At 33.5% G+C, this 16,029-nt stretch overlaps 1 protein-coding gene across 1 annotated transcript; it reads right to left on the reverse strand.

Moving 5' to 3' along the window:
• Nucleotides 1–290: 290 nt before the first annotated feature.
• On the reverse strand, nucleotides 291–14,834 carry LOC137922316 (uncharacterized). The gene is made up of 9 exons (XM_068765297.1): nucleotides 13,551–14,834; nucleotides 12,652–12,805; nucleotides 8,024–8,252; nucleotides 4,811–4,907; nucleotides 3,328–3,460; nucleotides 2,611–2,828; nucleotides 1,150–1,411; nucleotides 991–1,066; nucleotides 291–663 (listed from the first exon to the last, which is right to left on the reverse strand). The coding sequence occupies exons 1-9, from the start codon at nucleotides 14,832–14,834 to the stop codon at nucleotides 432–434; spliced, it is 2,685 nt and encodes an 894-aa protein (XP_068621398.1). The 3' UTR covers nucleotides 291–431.
• Between the last annotated feature and the right edge of the window lie 1,195 nt (nucleotides 14,835–16,029).

Consider the following 16,029-nt stretch of genomic DNA (forward strand, 5'->3'; position numbering starts at 1 on the left):
AAAAAAATGTTTTTTTGATTCAAAAGTTAACAAAATTCTTTTTATTATGAGAAACAATGCTTACGGGACAGAGTACTTTTTGTAACAATAAATCATTTGCTGTTTTCCATGTTTTTGTATGTTTATATATATATATGCTATATCCTAGTTTTGTAAATGTAAATATGAATATGAGAATTTCTGATTTTTCTTATTTTCTTTTGCATATTTTAAATTTTGTGGTATAAATCTACGTACCTTAAACATTCCAACTAATTATTTTAGTGTTATAAATAACCTCGAAGGGCAATTATAACAAAAGTATTATTTATGAAAAGGGGGGATACTACCTACTCATAATTAGTGTATAGTAAAATATTAAAGCTTGGGGTACACTCGTGCAGTCGGAGGATAACCGCTTCGACTACGTTTTATTTTATAAAAATGCTTATTTAAAAATCTTGACTGGAGCAGTTGTGTGCGTCATAAGTACGAGGTGAGACGTCTTCGTAGGGCATGACGTGCTCTGAGGCGAGTTCACGAGCTACGCGCTCTGCGGCGCCAAGCACTCTTAGTAAATTGAGTCCAGCTAGTTTCCGCAACTCCTCTATACTCCAGCCATCCTCCATTAACTCGGCGAACAAGAGAGGGTACGATGACACGTCTTCTAAACCTTGAGGTGTACTGCATTCGATAAAAATAAACATGTATTACACTTTTTAATCAAACTTATCTTTAAAATATCGGCGCTCAACTGGATTTTGTTAATTTTATCTTCATCATTTATTCAATAATTCACTACAGTTGTTTTTTTAAAATAAATTAGGTACAATGTTAATATACGATGTGCTAATAAATTTTTTTTGTTTCTTTATTTCATTCGGCGTAAAATTCTTATTGATAGATTTGGACAGAAGTAAAATTAATAATTAAAAAATCACGTAGAGGTATTGTAACCAACACGAAATTAAAATTAAAAGAGTACAGAGTTTAGTTAAAAACCATACTCACTAGTTTATACCATCATACCCAGCCCCCAACCCTACAGAGTCAACGCCTGCTATGCTGCGTATGTGATTGATGTGGGCTAAAATATAAACATTTACACGTTTATATTCGATAATCAATGTTCATAAGAAACATGAAAAATTTGATGTTTAAAGTTTTTACCAATAGCATCATGAACCGTAGCTGTTTCACTGCAAGCCAAAAATGAGGTATAGAAGTTAACCATGATGAGACCTTTGTTGATGGCTAACAACCGTAGTACGCTGTCAGGTACGTTGCGGGTTACGTTACAGATGGCGCGAGCCGAGGAGTGTGAGAAGATCACTGGCGCCCGTGATACTGTCAGTGCGTCACGCATCGTGCGCTCCGATACGTGTGACAGATCCACCAACATTCCCAGGCGGTTCATCTCTTTCACGATTACCTATATGACAAGACATAAAGACATTTAGTATAGTGAAAATAATTCAAAGTTATTTTTGGTATAGACGAAATAACCTCAGATTTTTACAAAATATTAAGGCGTTTTTCCACATTTCTTTTATCTCAAGACGTAAACAAATTATGATCAATATTAAGATGTTAATAAAAAAAAGTTATGTTAGAAACCGCTTCATAGCGATCTTGCGATTTACTTTGACATTTATGTATTTTATTGGGCAAGCTTGTACCTAAGCCCAATAGTGAAGATCAGGCCGACACTTAATAAAATATAAATCGAATCATTATAGCGTTTCTAAAAAAAATATAGATTACATATTGAACGAATGCGCACTGTTTATTTTGAACTCTAAAATCTTCAAATGCAGTATCTAATTGCTGAAAAGTGATTTTCGCTTTCATATTACACAGCGAGTGGCTAGAACAAAAGAAAATGTTTCAAAAGTATCGCTTCGCATAAAACAAAGAGCTGCAAGACTCCACACAGTCTGAGTTCGTACAAAGCAAAATATAGCAGGATGTTTATGATTATGGTTCACTCACTCTACTTGACGGTATAATCATTACAGTATTGTGTTTAGTACCTACTTCGATACACTGAATGCCTGCAAGATTACATATATTTCTATCATACAGTATTTCCATTGTAAGTATAGCGATGGTAACAACTTTAACAAAGACTCTTTTATTAAAGAAAACTAAAGTAAATGAAAAATACTCTTTATCAGGAATATTATGTAAGCTGTTACTGTTTTTTCGGTAAAATGGTAATGTTATTCAATTATTAATTCGATATGAGCTTTCATAGACCAGTAAGCTGTAAACGGCGGAGCAAAAGATTATCAGTGAACCGGCTTTTTCTGAGATGAAATTTTTAACAGACTTTTAAAATTCATTAAACCACTATTCTCCTAATAATTCTAATAATGGCGACATTGAATGTCTTATAACATTACGTTTACGTTATAAATAATCATTTTGAAAAAAAGAAGACTGTAGAAGTAATAAACATTTAAGAGTAAAATAAATATACTCTTTATCAAACTTAAATGATCCAAACGATGCAATTACCCTTTTTTAAAAAAGTAATTTTAAAATTATATTTCCTAACTAAAATGAGAATTTTTTAAATAAATATAATCTAAATCTACAATGACAACAAGTTCCGGTACGTAAGCTTACTTTGCCAAACGGAGTCAGTCCACCTCGTTGAGTGAGATCTACGCGGTCAGTGGAAGCACATTCCGCCCAAGGAGTGTCGCATGTAGACGTAAGAGTCAAGTAACGCACGCCGACTTGATACAAGGTTCTCAGAACTCCGAGAGATCCTCCAATAGCATGACCGCCTTCCACACCCACAAGAGAACATAGGCGATGGTTTACGTGCGCGGTCATTATATCTGTAAATATGTAAAAATACTTCAAAAATGTGTACCATAATTTCAAAACAGATTCAATGTAACGTAAATTATTTTATTCAGTGAAAACTGGAATCAGGCGCAATGTTAAAATTTAAATTTATTTATTAAAAAGTCCTGTTTAAGACGTGCACTATAATTGAGAGCTTCGTCTCAGTGAAGCCTGATAAAAAAAGACGAATAAAATTAGATTGAAGTTAGAATTTAATATATACATTCCGCGATAGAATTTAAGATAAACATTCCACGATAATGATATTGTTTGTTTACTTTTTAGGTTACTTTATTTGAAAATAAGATTAAATTATTTATGTGAATTTGTAACTTAAGGCAAAGTTTAATGCAGAAAATATAGAAACTGTACACAGTCGACATTAACATGACTATCTGATCTATGAAACATGTTCGTAAGGTTATGTTTTCCTGAGTTTAATAAAATTACGGCATGGTACGGTAGGCTAAAGCTTGAAAAGGAACTTACCGTCAGCAGAAGTACAAAGCGTGAGTTGCGGGTGATATTTTTCAGTGAGTCTCTGTATTAAGTCAATTTGCTCGAAGGTTAGCTGCACGGCATCGCGGTGTTGCGCGTCGCAAGGTACGTACGCCGCCCAGAACTAATGTCAAAACATTGCTTTGACACACACAGGATTAATAGCACGCACGGACTGCGTCACTCCGCACTCGGAATATGAAATTTACATTCAGCGAATGCAGTGACACGTGTGTAATAGAAAACGTGAGGCCTGTGCAGCGTTTAACAACTGACTGTTTTTTAACTTCGCGTGATATTAGATATTACTTGCGGTTGTTGGTTACGTTAAGCTTAGCGTTAGTTCTATAAAATACATTTGCTAAATTATGAAACAATCTGGAAATAAAATCGTGCATAAAATAATGAAAGTAATAATAAATAATTGTTCGAAAAGTATCACGAGTTCAAAATGTTACAATATATTTATATTTGTTTCTAATAAATCTTAATCAAAATCACAAAACCTTTGTAATTAGTGTATATATTCTAAAACTGTAATTTTAACGATCTAAAAAACAAACAATCAAATAATAAAACCTTATTTCAGCTTAAGAAAGAGATTCGTATCTACAATTGAATCGATGTAGAAAAAATGTGTAATGGTTGCGTGATTTTAAAATAATTGATCTTTTAATATAAGCTGTATTATCAGTTGATTTCACATATTACTTGTGTTTTTGCAGTATCTTTTGTCATAAAATGTGCCAAACATGTCTATTGAAATAAACAAAAATTTTCGAGAATTGTAATGAAAAGTGATTTTTTTTATTATATTGTTTGCAATTAGAATGTATATTTACGGTATATGTATGTATAAAATTAAAAATATAAGATGATTAGCGATGACCAATATATTAATATTTTAATGTATTGAAAAAATTAAGTTACTTTCCGAACCTCGAAGAGCAAATCAATAGCTCGATCAATTTTGTTTGTAACTGTCTTCGACAAGCTAAAGTATTTTTTCATAAAAAAAATTCCATTTTTTAGCAATGCTCAGCAATCTTAATATTTGTTAAGGATTTTTGTTATTAACTAAATTGAAGGGCGGAGTATAAACTCGTTTTAAAACGGTTCCAGGGTTAATACGACTCAATTTTTAACGTGAACCGACTTATTAACTATATACTCAATAAATAAGCATTGGTACTTTTTTGCTTTCCTACTAGTTGAAATTTGTATTAAGTGTAATCCAAATATTGACCACTCAAGTTTATAATGAGCGCTGCAACCACGATCCATCATAGCTAACTGAATAGCGAAAATATATAGGAATTATTAATGAATAAAATTATTATTCTCTAGTCTTACGTTATAGTATTTATTTATTATTAAATTGCATTATAACTGGTTAATATAAAACATAGCACTTCAATTAAAATATATGTTAAAAGTAAAATTACTTTTAATTAAGACTTTTAAGTTTCCATACCTGAGCAGCAATCCTGCCTTGCTTTAGTCGAGGAAGATCAGTATGACTCCACGAACTGGTAGCCCAAGGTGATATCGTTCGTAAATCTTCGTCGAACCTACATTATTGCAAAAATGTGAAATGAATGTAACAATTACATCTTAAAAGTAACAGAATATAACTAATTATTAATCAGTTAGTCATCTTATTTTGTCTACTTTAATCCAAGAGTTAGCTTTTTTCAGACTTCCTTCTGCCTCGGATAAATCGTCATTCTGCCACAACAAAGACAGAAGGCAGTTTCTTGGGGTCATGATAATTTCTGCTTTACATATAAAAGAAACGCTTTTATTGATTAAAGTTTAAAGATGTAATAAGCTTTGTTGGTACACTCTAAAAGGTTAATAATCGCAGTATAACGACATACCTCCGCCGGGTTTGCCAGTCAACATTACACACACTCAAATTGAAAAGGTCTATTAAAGCCTTTACTTGTATAAATATTGTATAAATAACTTCGCTCTTGTTATTTCTTTGATTGATTTTAAATCCATTAAATACATAAAACAGCATGATTAACTTATTTACACGCCTTTTATATTATCAGGCGTTAGTTTTATTATTGATATTTAGCATTGATTTTCTCTTGTGTTAAAAATATTGTGTTTGCTCAAAGGAAATCTAAGGGAGAGTAATTAAAGTAGAAATAAGTAGCTGTTTTAACTAATTTAGATTTTACTCTTTTATAACGACATTATGTAGGAATTGTGAACAATAATCTAAGACAGCGGAATATATATTTAATCGTGTTACAAAGATGTATATACTGAAGTAAACAAAAACGCCTTTAATTTCCATTTTGTGATCTTAAAGCTCATTGTTTTGAGATAAGCCGTGCATAAATTCGCAAGGATATTCACGCGTCTGGTGCCGTGGGAAACCAGGATGATAGAGAAGCTAGTACATTCGAGTATTTGCAGCAAAGCCGAGTACGCTGCATGTGTGTCGTGTCACGATGCAACTCATTTGTTATTTTTTGATGCAACAGCGTTGTCTCGTCTTATACTAGTTAATGTAGACTGTATTTTTCTTTCGCATCTATGCGTTTGTTAAATTATTAATTCTTATTAGAAGTAAAAGTTTTAATCAAGCACAAATATTATTTGACAGATGTATATAGTATAACCAACGTTGTTCATATTTATATTTTTGATTTTAAAAATGTTGAACTTGTATCGTATTAGCCACGTAATGATTCGATCCTTCCAAACAAGCCTCCATCTTTTGCAGGATTTAGTTTTAGATAGAGATTGGACAATTATGAAAAAAAAATATTCTCTTGTGAAAAATAATTAAAGATATAATAATAGAAGTGAGGTTTGTTGCTTAAATATAATAGGTTTTGTGTGCAGTTTAAAGTAACAAAAACAGTTTTTCAATTGATAAGTATTACGCAACTATGAGGATATTTTTTGTGACTAGTTCACATGGCATACGGCCTACAAGATGATACGCTGTTTTTTTCACCTAACCATCACAGCTCCCGTAACCTCTTAAAGCGATATAATAATGTTTATCTACTACTCTTAGCCAAAAATTAAGGTGTTCATTTAAAATCTCACTATATGCATAGTGTTATCGTTAATTTTACTAACGCATAGCATAGGACAAGTTTCAAATAATAACGTTTACATAAAAAGAAATGACACTTGTGAAAAATATTTCCTAAAATTTTATTATTGTAAAATTGAAATTATATAAAATTATCATAAAATGTTAGTCTATCAAATTGTTAACCATTATCATATAAGGTAAATAAAACTTAAAATCATAAATAGTAAATAACTACGGTTAACATTTATTTCAGATAAATATTTTCAATTCTGCGACATAGATTTTAATTAAACTTAATATAGGTAAAGACAAGTTCCTAATGCAACGATGTAGTATTCTAATAGCTTAACTCTAAAATGGGGCTTTAATTTATACAATAATGACGATTTTTAACTTTTAAGACGATGCTACATGATGAGTGCTACAAAGGGCTAAACCGCGGACAAATGCGGACAAAGTCATGGACTAAAAAGTCAACAAAGTAAATTGCGGTAATGTAACGTTAACGAGTATTGTTGTCGTTCCATACATTGTGCTCACTATTGGTATTACTTATTCTATGCTTCGTTGGCAGCACATGACGTTTTCATCTATGTTTATTTATCACAGTTTAACCCACTAAAGTTAACCGTTTTATTCAAAGTCACAACCTTAGCCTCGTTTTTGTGTAACTTTATAATAAAATCATCAACGAACAAAATGATCTATTACTCTTGATTGACACTGGCAACAATAAGGCTGTTGTATATTCGAAGCAGATAATTCTGGACTGGGATCCGATTATATTAGGGCATCAGGTAATTATAATTTTATTTGTGACCACATTTTTTGGAGTCAAAGTTCATATACTAGACGCATGAATAGTAAAAATAAACTAATTTCGTGTTATGAATGAACAAAATGAAACAAGTAAAAATTCTTTATAATATCAATAGAAGTTTTATTAAAAATACACTAAAAAGCCTTTGTTCGGGAAACGTTTTTAAATGCTTTTTACTAAAACTCTACAAATGGACAACAATACGTTTGTGAAATTAATTGGGTGCTGTTTCGTTATTTTAAAGTTAATAAAAATTGTCGATGGGCAGTTTTACGTTTCTGCGAAGTCAATTCATGGCTAATTGGTTTGAAATTTAAACTGGCCACTATATAGTCCTTTTTATTTGTTTTTTTTTCCAATAGTGGTAGCGTTTCGTATTTCAAATCTTTAATTCATAAATATAATTAACAATTACACGAATATAGATATGCGTTTACAAGATGGTTATAAAAACTTTTTAAGTAAACGATATTTTATAACAAATGTTTTTGAATTGTTAGTTTATTTGATATTGCAAGAACTTTATTTCCTCTGATTTAACATCATGAGTTTAAAAAATGCCGATGACTCTTGGAAAATGAGATAAAATTAGACAAAATTATATTTTATAATTATAATAGAAGAAAATGTAGATGTACCATGTTTCAAAAGTGAACCGGTACAATTTTTTCCAACAAAAAGTTACAAAATGGGCAGGAATTTGTTTATAATAACAATTATTACGTGATATACAAAATCAATCGCAGAAATGACTATATTATTATATAATAAGATGTATAACTAAAATTAAAGTAACAAACCTGAAATCTTTTATCCGGTTATGTAAAAACTTTCGTATGTTCCAGGGTAAGTCATTGTGACCGTCTACAAGTGGTGTGTCGTGTAGTAGTCTTTCCGCGAGGCGAAGTCGTTCATGGAGAGGTGCTCCGGGTGGAGCTCGTAGCGCTAGTGGTCCCGCGACGCATGCTGTTCCCGCCACCAATACTAAAATTGCTACGCAGCACCAACGACGATGCCATACAGAGAAACCTATTGACATAATGTATCATCAGTAGTAAAAAAGGATAATTATTAAATAAAAAACGAATCTTTTTTTCACCTAAGTATTCAAAAACGGTTATTTACTTTAAAAGTTAAGATTAAAGGTAAACGAAAACATTGTATTTTTGTGTAACCTCTTCTTGATAACTTTGTTTTGCCTTAAATTATTATAAAAATGAATATTTTAGTTAATTTCAATCAATCAATAATAACAACATCTGTTTTATTAAGTTCAAATAGTTAAGCAAATACTTGATGTTATTTTAAATAAAAGTATGAGTTTATTGAGTAACTTGAAAAGAAGTTTACATTTTGAAAATACAATGTTAATTTTGTATAAAGGTTATTTATCATCATGACCGGTTTAAGATTTGTAATCGCATTATAACTATACGTACGGTAATAATATATAAAACTTATTTAAATATTATTAAATGTTGGACTAAATTTGTGTGGTTACGTGGTAACTGTGCTATTAAGTTTCTTCTCTCACAAAATGTTAGAGGCAATAGTCTCAGCGTTGTCTCCAAGGAGGTTATTTTGGCATAAAGTCTCTAATAATATTAACAACACTATATTAGAAAGTCTTTTTTGGGTCTTCTTTCTTAACGGCACTGTAACCGAAGAAAAGAACATAAGATTTTCTAGGATCGCCTTAAACTTATCTAATCATACCATGTTTGTAAGCATGTTAGAGAGCGAATTTTTTAGAGTAGCCTTATGTAGTCTAGTCAATGCTCTACCAGCGCAAACTTTTGTTCTATTGCAAAATAACAGCAACGTTTGTACTCCATTGAAGTTTAGTTTATAATTCTTCGAAAGTGTCCTATTAAAATTAGTAGGAGCATCAACCATATATGAATAATCATTCCCCTAGCAAATTAAAAAAAAAACAACGGCGGAAAACATATAACCAATGGTTAAAATTGAAATAAAAAAGGGACCAAAAAGAAAATTAATCATTTTGTCAGCCTTTAGATGTAAGTTTACGTCATCTCACTACCGCAGACAGATAGTAATTGTATTGTCAAGTTGCAACCGCACTGATAGCATGGTTTCAACAAAGCTGCTACTTTTAACAATGTGTATTTGGTTAAATTACTTTTTTACTTTAAAAGTGATAAGCAGTGCGTTTTTGTTACTGCTGGAAAGATTTAATTACTAAAGAAATATTATTATTTTATTTACATATAAAATTAAGTATTATTAAATGTATATAACCAACACATACTGAACCTAAGAACTTTTAGATAGGAATTAAAAATAGCAGGAAAAAATATAAACAGCGACCAGGAAATCACCCGAACGACTTAGCATTAGTATTAGCAACTATCAGCTTCACTTAACGGCTGTAACGCTGTGATAAAAAAAATTTGGAGACAGACGTTGAAGGACAAGGTATCTCCTGCTGAGGAGCGCCTTAAACGTAATAAAGGATGAGGAATAATCATGCCTATAGTCCGAGATTGATTGCAGGTAAGCATGGAGGAAAAAAAAATATAACGCTAGAAACAGGATATTATTAAACTTAGTATAGTGGTACCAAAATCAATACAACAATTTACTGCGCCTTGAAAAACCCGGCGATCGGTTGGTCCTTTCCGTCAGTCTTGGACTTTCAAGTACTATTTGTTTTCGGAGGGGCGACCATTTAGAGGGACTCAAACAGTAAGCACACCAGATGGAACGCTAACACTATCAACGATCGATGGAGAGATCGCTAGATGCCCTGTCAGACGAGGTCATCGGACCTACAAAACTCACGCGCTATCTTAGCGTCGAAGGATATTCGCCAAACGTACTTGACATAGCAATCCTAAATCTGAACCACCTCCTAAAGGCAGACCGAAGTCAAAAGGCATTCCCGGGAACCTTTATTATTAGAAGGTTCATGGAGGCGAAAGTCAAACTAAATGTTCTAGAACAGCTTGGCGTTCACGTCAAGGATTCCTGCACCCATCACCGTATTTGCTTGGCAAGTATGTGCACCGCATTACGGAGCACATACTTGCCAAGCAAATGAAGGTATCCAAAACGGGAGCTAACTTTCTCGACGTAGCTAAAGCGTTCTACAAACTCTGGAATAATAGACTTGTATACGAGCTATAAGATGCTGGTATGCTGGACCGTCTCGTATGCTTAATATAGACTCTTTGAGCATTCGAACGTTTCAGTATTGCGCCAATGGAGTTTGATCCGGTCCACGTCCAGCTTGGGCGGGCGAGCTCCAAGGATCGGTCCTCGGTCTTATACTGGTACCGGTGCTTTGCACCAATGGTATTCCTCGAGTCAAGGTTGCAGAGCTCGCCCTATTCGCAGATGATATATACATTTACATTTTGGTGTCGCCACCGGCGCCATTACCAAAACCCTCCACACCGTAGCCAATGTCCTGGGACGATGGTTCCACAAATAGAAGATTGAAATTAATCCTTTCAAAAGTGGCAGTGGTCTATTCGAAGGCGCAACCGCTCTCTTCTACTAGCTCCGATCAAACTCAATGTTAATTCAGTGCCACAGGCGACTTCAACCCGCTACCTGAATGCCGTCTTGGATTAAAAACTCAATTTCAAAACGTAAGGCGAAGGCACGCGAAAAAGGCGCCTTTCGTGTTCGGCTGCCTCTATCTTTTACTAAAGAGCAGTAGTAGAATGTCACTGTCGAATAAATTGACACTCTATAAAGCTGTATCAGTCCTCACATACGCAAGCCCGTGCTCCGCGCATGCTAATCCAGGCGTCATTCATAAACTCGTACAGAACAGGCTTATGCGTAGAGCAACGGGTGCACAGTAGTACGTACGCAATGAAGACCTGCATACTGACATGGAACTACCGACATCAATTCATTAATTTGACTCGGCCGTTCAACAAACAAATTCATTGATTGTAGAACGCGACCTACAATACGATCACAACCGGCGCATAAAAGTGCCGCACCTTCCTGAGACCGAGACATGTACTCGAGTTTCCAGACGACGCGACGACTATAAGACATATCACGTACAATGCACACCGGCATCGTCGCCATTAGATTATCAACAGGTCTTGTCGGAAACGAGATCGCATCATATATCACAGGGGACGTTAAGCTCTTATCATCTAGAAAGAAGCGTTGCTGGAGTTTCTTTTGCCACTTCTTCTTCCAACGCCATCGCTTTCCGAAGTGGTTGTAGTCATATTAGCCAGACAGTAGCAAACGGTCAAGCCGTCATCAGGCCATCTTGGGCTCCCTTGTGTCGGAATGCTAAACGGATATTATTAACGACTGACAGCCAAAGCCGAGTTCCCCTCGTGGGGGCCCGAATACTTATTGACTCATATTATTAAGGTTTTTTTGCAAAATATTTCATGACGATGTTAAAAGGATTCATCCAAAAGGCTGAAGTTGCGATTTGAAAGTTGATATCATGCCCTCGTGTCAACGCCGAGGATGATCGTCAAGCAATAGCCACGGTATCTTTGCTACTTCTTCCACACTTATAATAAAAAGTAACGGATTTTGATGCTTTACAAAGTGTTCTGACACAAAAATTTCTTCGCAGTAGTACAGCTGTAACCGTCACCTAAATATAAAAATGGGTAGCATGTCTCATTATTTAAAGTATTACTTAGATATGTGGTCATCAAAACCAGAACATTTCTTGTGTACAACAGTTTAGTGATAGGTAGTATTTGGTTTCTAATAAAACAGACAAATCACTGGTATTATTTATATTATTGCTGTATATAATGTATTTTCAAATAATGTAAAAAGCGTTTACTTACACAATTTGTCTTTTACCCATAACAGTGGTTTTACGCAACTGATAAATTTAAAAAACCCTACATGACTTCTATGTACGTCACCTCAAAACAAAAAAATGATACGACGCATTAGTAAGCCATTCTCACCAGAGGGTAAATTTAAAAAGAATTTAAGATTGCCTTATTTAAAAAAATACTCTTACTGGAATAAACATAGTTGGATGTTTTGCTTGATATTGTATTATTTTAGCATTGACTAGGAATGAAGTTTATAACATAAAATTAACGAAAGAAACAAAATTATAGATTTGTTACTTCTTATCTTTCTCTCATCTTTTTATTATTCTCATCGACATATCGCAATTAAAATTATATTCAGATGCTGAGAATACGCACTATATAATAAGTTAGGTTTAAATCTTATGCATGAAATTTATGTCTTTGAAAATAGCGTGAAAGGCGAACTGCTAACAGTACCAGTGTGTTATATAGAACTCTGATTAATGCCCTTCTTGTTCTATATTCTTGGACGCCAATATCGTACCAAATATGGACTATATTAATATACTATATAACCTTATATAAGATAACCTCAACATCACCTCCAAGGACTTCAAGAGAGAAAAAAAAGAGGTACTAACGAGAAGAATTTGCGGTTGTTGTAGAGCTGTGACTGGTTGTTGACGTTGTACCGGTGGGCAACCACTGAGAATTTTTACACACCACGCACGAGGCCTCGCGACCGTTTTGCCCTCGTTCCGTGACGTCAGGAGCTGGCGCTGCACGTTTCTTACCCTGTAATATCCATCTTGTAAATATTATGAACAAATATTATAGAAGTTAAACGGTTAAATTAACTACAGTTGCAAATTAACAGTAAAGTGAGTAACGTAAACACACTTTAAATTCATGCTTTACAATGTTAATTTCAACACACTACGTTCAGTTTTCAAAATGTTTTAAAAAGGTGCGCTTGCAAAAGCTCTTAATAATTATGATGTAAATATTATTTTAAATTCTGTGTTTAACACTCTGGATTAAAACACGCAATCTGTGATTTATATCAATATAAGATTTATTCATGTAATCCGATTTTGATTTTCGACATTTTCTCCAAAAAGTTTAATTATTTAACCATTTTCTGTTTTATATTCACATCATTAATCTTCATTGTCAATTGGAAGACCAAGGTGCTTCAGTTGTTTGTTAAATTTGAAAGTTGACGGCGTTTGCCTCTTTAATTAATTTGACGTGAAAAGCATCTTAAGTAGTGCTACATTTGTCATGTATCTTTGCTCTTTAATGTCAGATGTCAACGTGTTTAAGGATTGGAGAATAAATGTTTAAAAAATGTCCCAAAAGCTGCATGAGTTTAATTTATAAACGTTATATTTCAATATTTAAAATAGGTTTCCGGATGAAGAATATTTATTATATATTACTTACACAATACCTTGGGAATATTATTTTCTTTAGCTTTTACATTGTACTGGCAGAATGTTCGTGTTTGTTGTGTGATTATTACATAACTTTTACTTACATGTGTATCATAAAATATTGACGGAATTTTATTGTCGCGCCTGGAGTCGCACGTGCATTGGGCATGGATAGATCGCGGAGCGCTCCTGCAAGATCTCTCGGCGTTTACAAAAGCCTGTCCATCGTCGTTAAGAATATCATTACTAGAATTTCGTACATCGAATATATTTTCTTCTCTAGCCCAAGAATCGACAGCTACTCGTTCTCTGCACCGTTCAGTGGCAAAATCATTGTATGACATTTGTCTCCTTATACTTCTACATCTACTACGATTATCAAGAGTAGAGAACCTTTTCACTTCCCTTGTTACTATGTCGTCATTTCTATCAAAGCTCTTGAACTTTATACCTGTATGTCCTGCTCCACTAGTATCTGCACCGTCATTGTCATAATCTCGGAGTCTGTCAAAACATTGATCAACGTTCGATGAAAAATTAGCGTATGTTGTAATGTTTTTCAGATCATCTTTAGATTGCAAACTCGATGACGAAAACATTCCGCTTTGATTATTGACTTTTCGCTGTGATTTTTCAACTAGGGATAACATGGATAGTTTCTTAAGTGAGCTCGTAGATGCAGATGATATATCAGCTAATTGAACTCCATTTTGTTGCTTTTTTGATATGGCTTCACCGCTCATTTTTTTTAAATTAGACAACTTTCTTTTTAATTTTTGCATTAAAGTATTTGTTGGGTCATAAGAAATCAGTTGTTTTGAAATATAGTTCGATACACCAATAGTTCGGGCCTTGCTATTTTTCCTGTCCAAACTTCGATGTGATCTGTTTGCTAGGTGGCTCCGTCCTGTGTCCCTTTTAAGTCTTTCTAAGTCATAGATATTAAGAGTATGGCCTCGTTGTTTAACAACATCGCGATGGCAATTCAGATAATTATTTTGTTGAACACTGCAATTGCATACCAAATCGAAATCACGTTCAGACACTTGTTTGTTAAAGCATTGCCGTTGAGCTGCGAGAGCGAGACAAGCTTCGCATTCCACGCCAAGAAGTAGTTCAAGACTAGTATTTCTAATGAATCCATCACTAAATGTTCGTGAACGGAATTGTGTTGTCTGATGTCCGAGACGGGTTTCCCAATTTGGCGTTACACTGGTATCTTCAGAGCTACTCGGCCCTTCTACTACATTAGTTTCGTCATCCATCATAGTCGCAGCATCACGATTTACTTGAATGACGCGAGGTTGCCGGAATACTCGACTGTCGCTTCTTACCGAACATCGAGACGGTGATGGCGATGGTCGTTTGAAGTTATCCACTTGAATCATTTTGTTGCTTTGTGCAGCAGAAATTTATTTGGGCCTGTCAAACAAGTTTAGTATGAATTTTAATAATATTTCCCACAATAAATTTGGATATACAGTACAATAAATACGTTAAACCAGGCCATTCATTTGGGTTATAAAATAAAACCATTAATAGAGTTGTTTAATTTAATAGATTACTAGATTCAAAAGAAAAAACGAGATAGATACAAAATGTCTTACATTTCTTATCTTATTGATACTACTTTCTATAGTTGAAAAGTTACGCTCCATATACGTCGTCTATTGTTAAAACTTTAGAACTTTTAAATCAGTAAATAATTTATTATTAAGTAAGTACGTTTTATATTTCATTTTTATGTGCCTTTTATAATAAATAAACAGCGCAAGCTTTATGTCATCCCAAAAATTTGAAGAGTTTTTTATTTTTATTATTGCATGATTTTTCTTAATTATGTTTATAGAAACTGAATATTTTTTCATTGTAAAAAATCTGCATTTAATAATGTCTGTCGTTCATCTAGATGAGTAATACGTGTTTCACTTTTACGACTAAGTAATTATTTTTTTGGTTCAATTAATTTTGATAGTCGGTTTTATAGTTGTACATTGACTATGCATTTAAAAACCTTACAAGATGTGGAACTCTATTATTATTTAAGGGACAAATATCGGAGTCGTTAGAGGCGTATAAAAGAAAACAGCCCCGTCTGACCTGCACTCAGTTGCCAGTCCGACTTGGCCCTGCTTATCGCGAGTGCTGTCTTAGGTTTAACTGTGTTACAGTGTCGTTTGTATATTGTTTAAGCGATTCAGAATATACACACATTATTATACATCATATATATTCGTTAAAAGTCAACGTTATGGATACTACAACTTCACTTAATTTTTTTCGAACATATTTAACTTCAACAACTGTACATATAAAACTGTCAAAAACTAAAAAATATTAGGAATAAACTGACACAAGTCGATTATGATTACCTGATTTACTACTCTATCAACATTACTTATTTTTGTAGAAAAAACTTGCACTATACCTAGTCAGTACACAAAACTTTAAAATTTGTTTGTTTTAAAATATTTATAGAAACAAAGGTATCATAAATGTAAATAAAGAATTTATTAATTTTGTTTCAAGTGCCTTTTTTATTTTAGAACACAGGCCCTCAAAATTCAAGGCCAGATGTCGACC

Source organism: Battus philenor, unplaced genomic scaffold, assembly GCF_028537555.1.
Source record: "Battus philenor isolate CCGP_79_NKW_IND1 unplaced genomic scaffold, ilBatPhil1.0.hap1 SCAF_2, whole genome shotgun sequence".
NCBI lineage: Eukaryota > Metazoa > Arthropoda > Insecta > Lepidoptera > Papilionidae > Battus > Battus philenor.

Bases quoted from the DNA above. Each gene is read 5' to 3' on its own strand.
- LOC137922316 (XM_068765297.1), bottom strand. From the start codon at position 14,834: ATGATTCAAGTGGATAACTTCAAACGACCATCGCCATCACCGTCTCGA. The intron at 2,829-3,327 runs GTAAGTTCCTTT...ACATATTTACAG, and splicing joins GCTTTGTACTTCTGCTGACG to ATATAATGACCGCGCACGTA. The intron at 664-990 runs GTGAGTATGGTT...TATCGAATGCAG, and splicing joins GGGTATGATGGTATAAACTA to TACACCTCAAGGTTTAGAAG.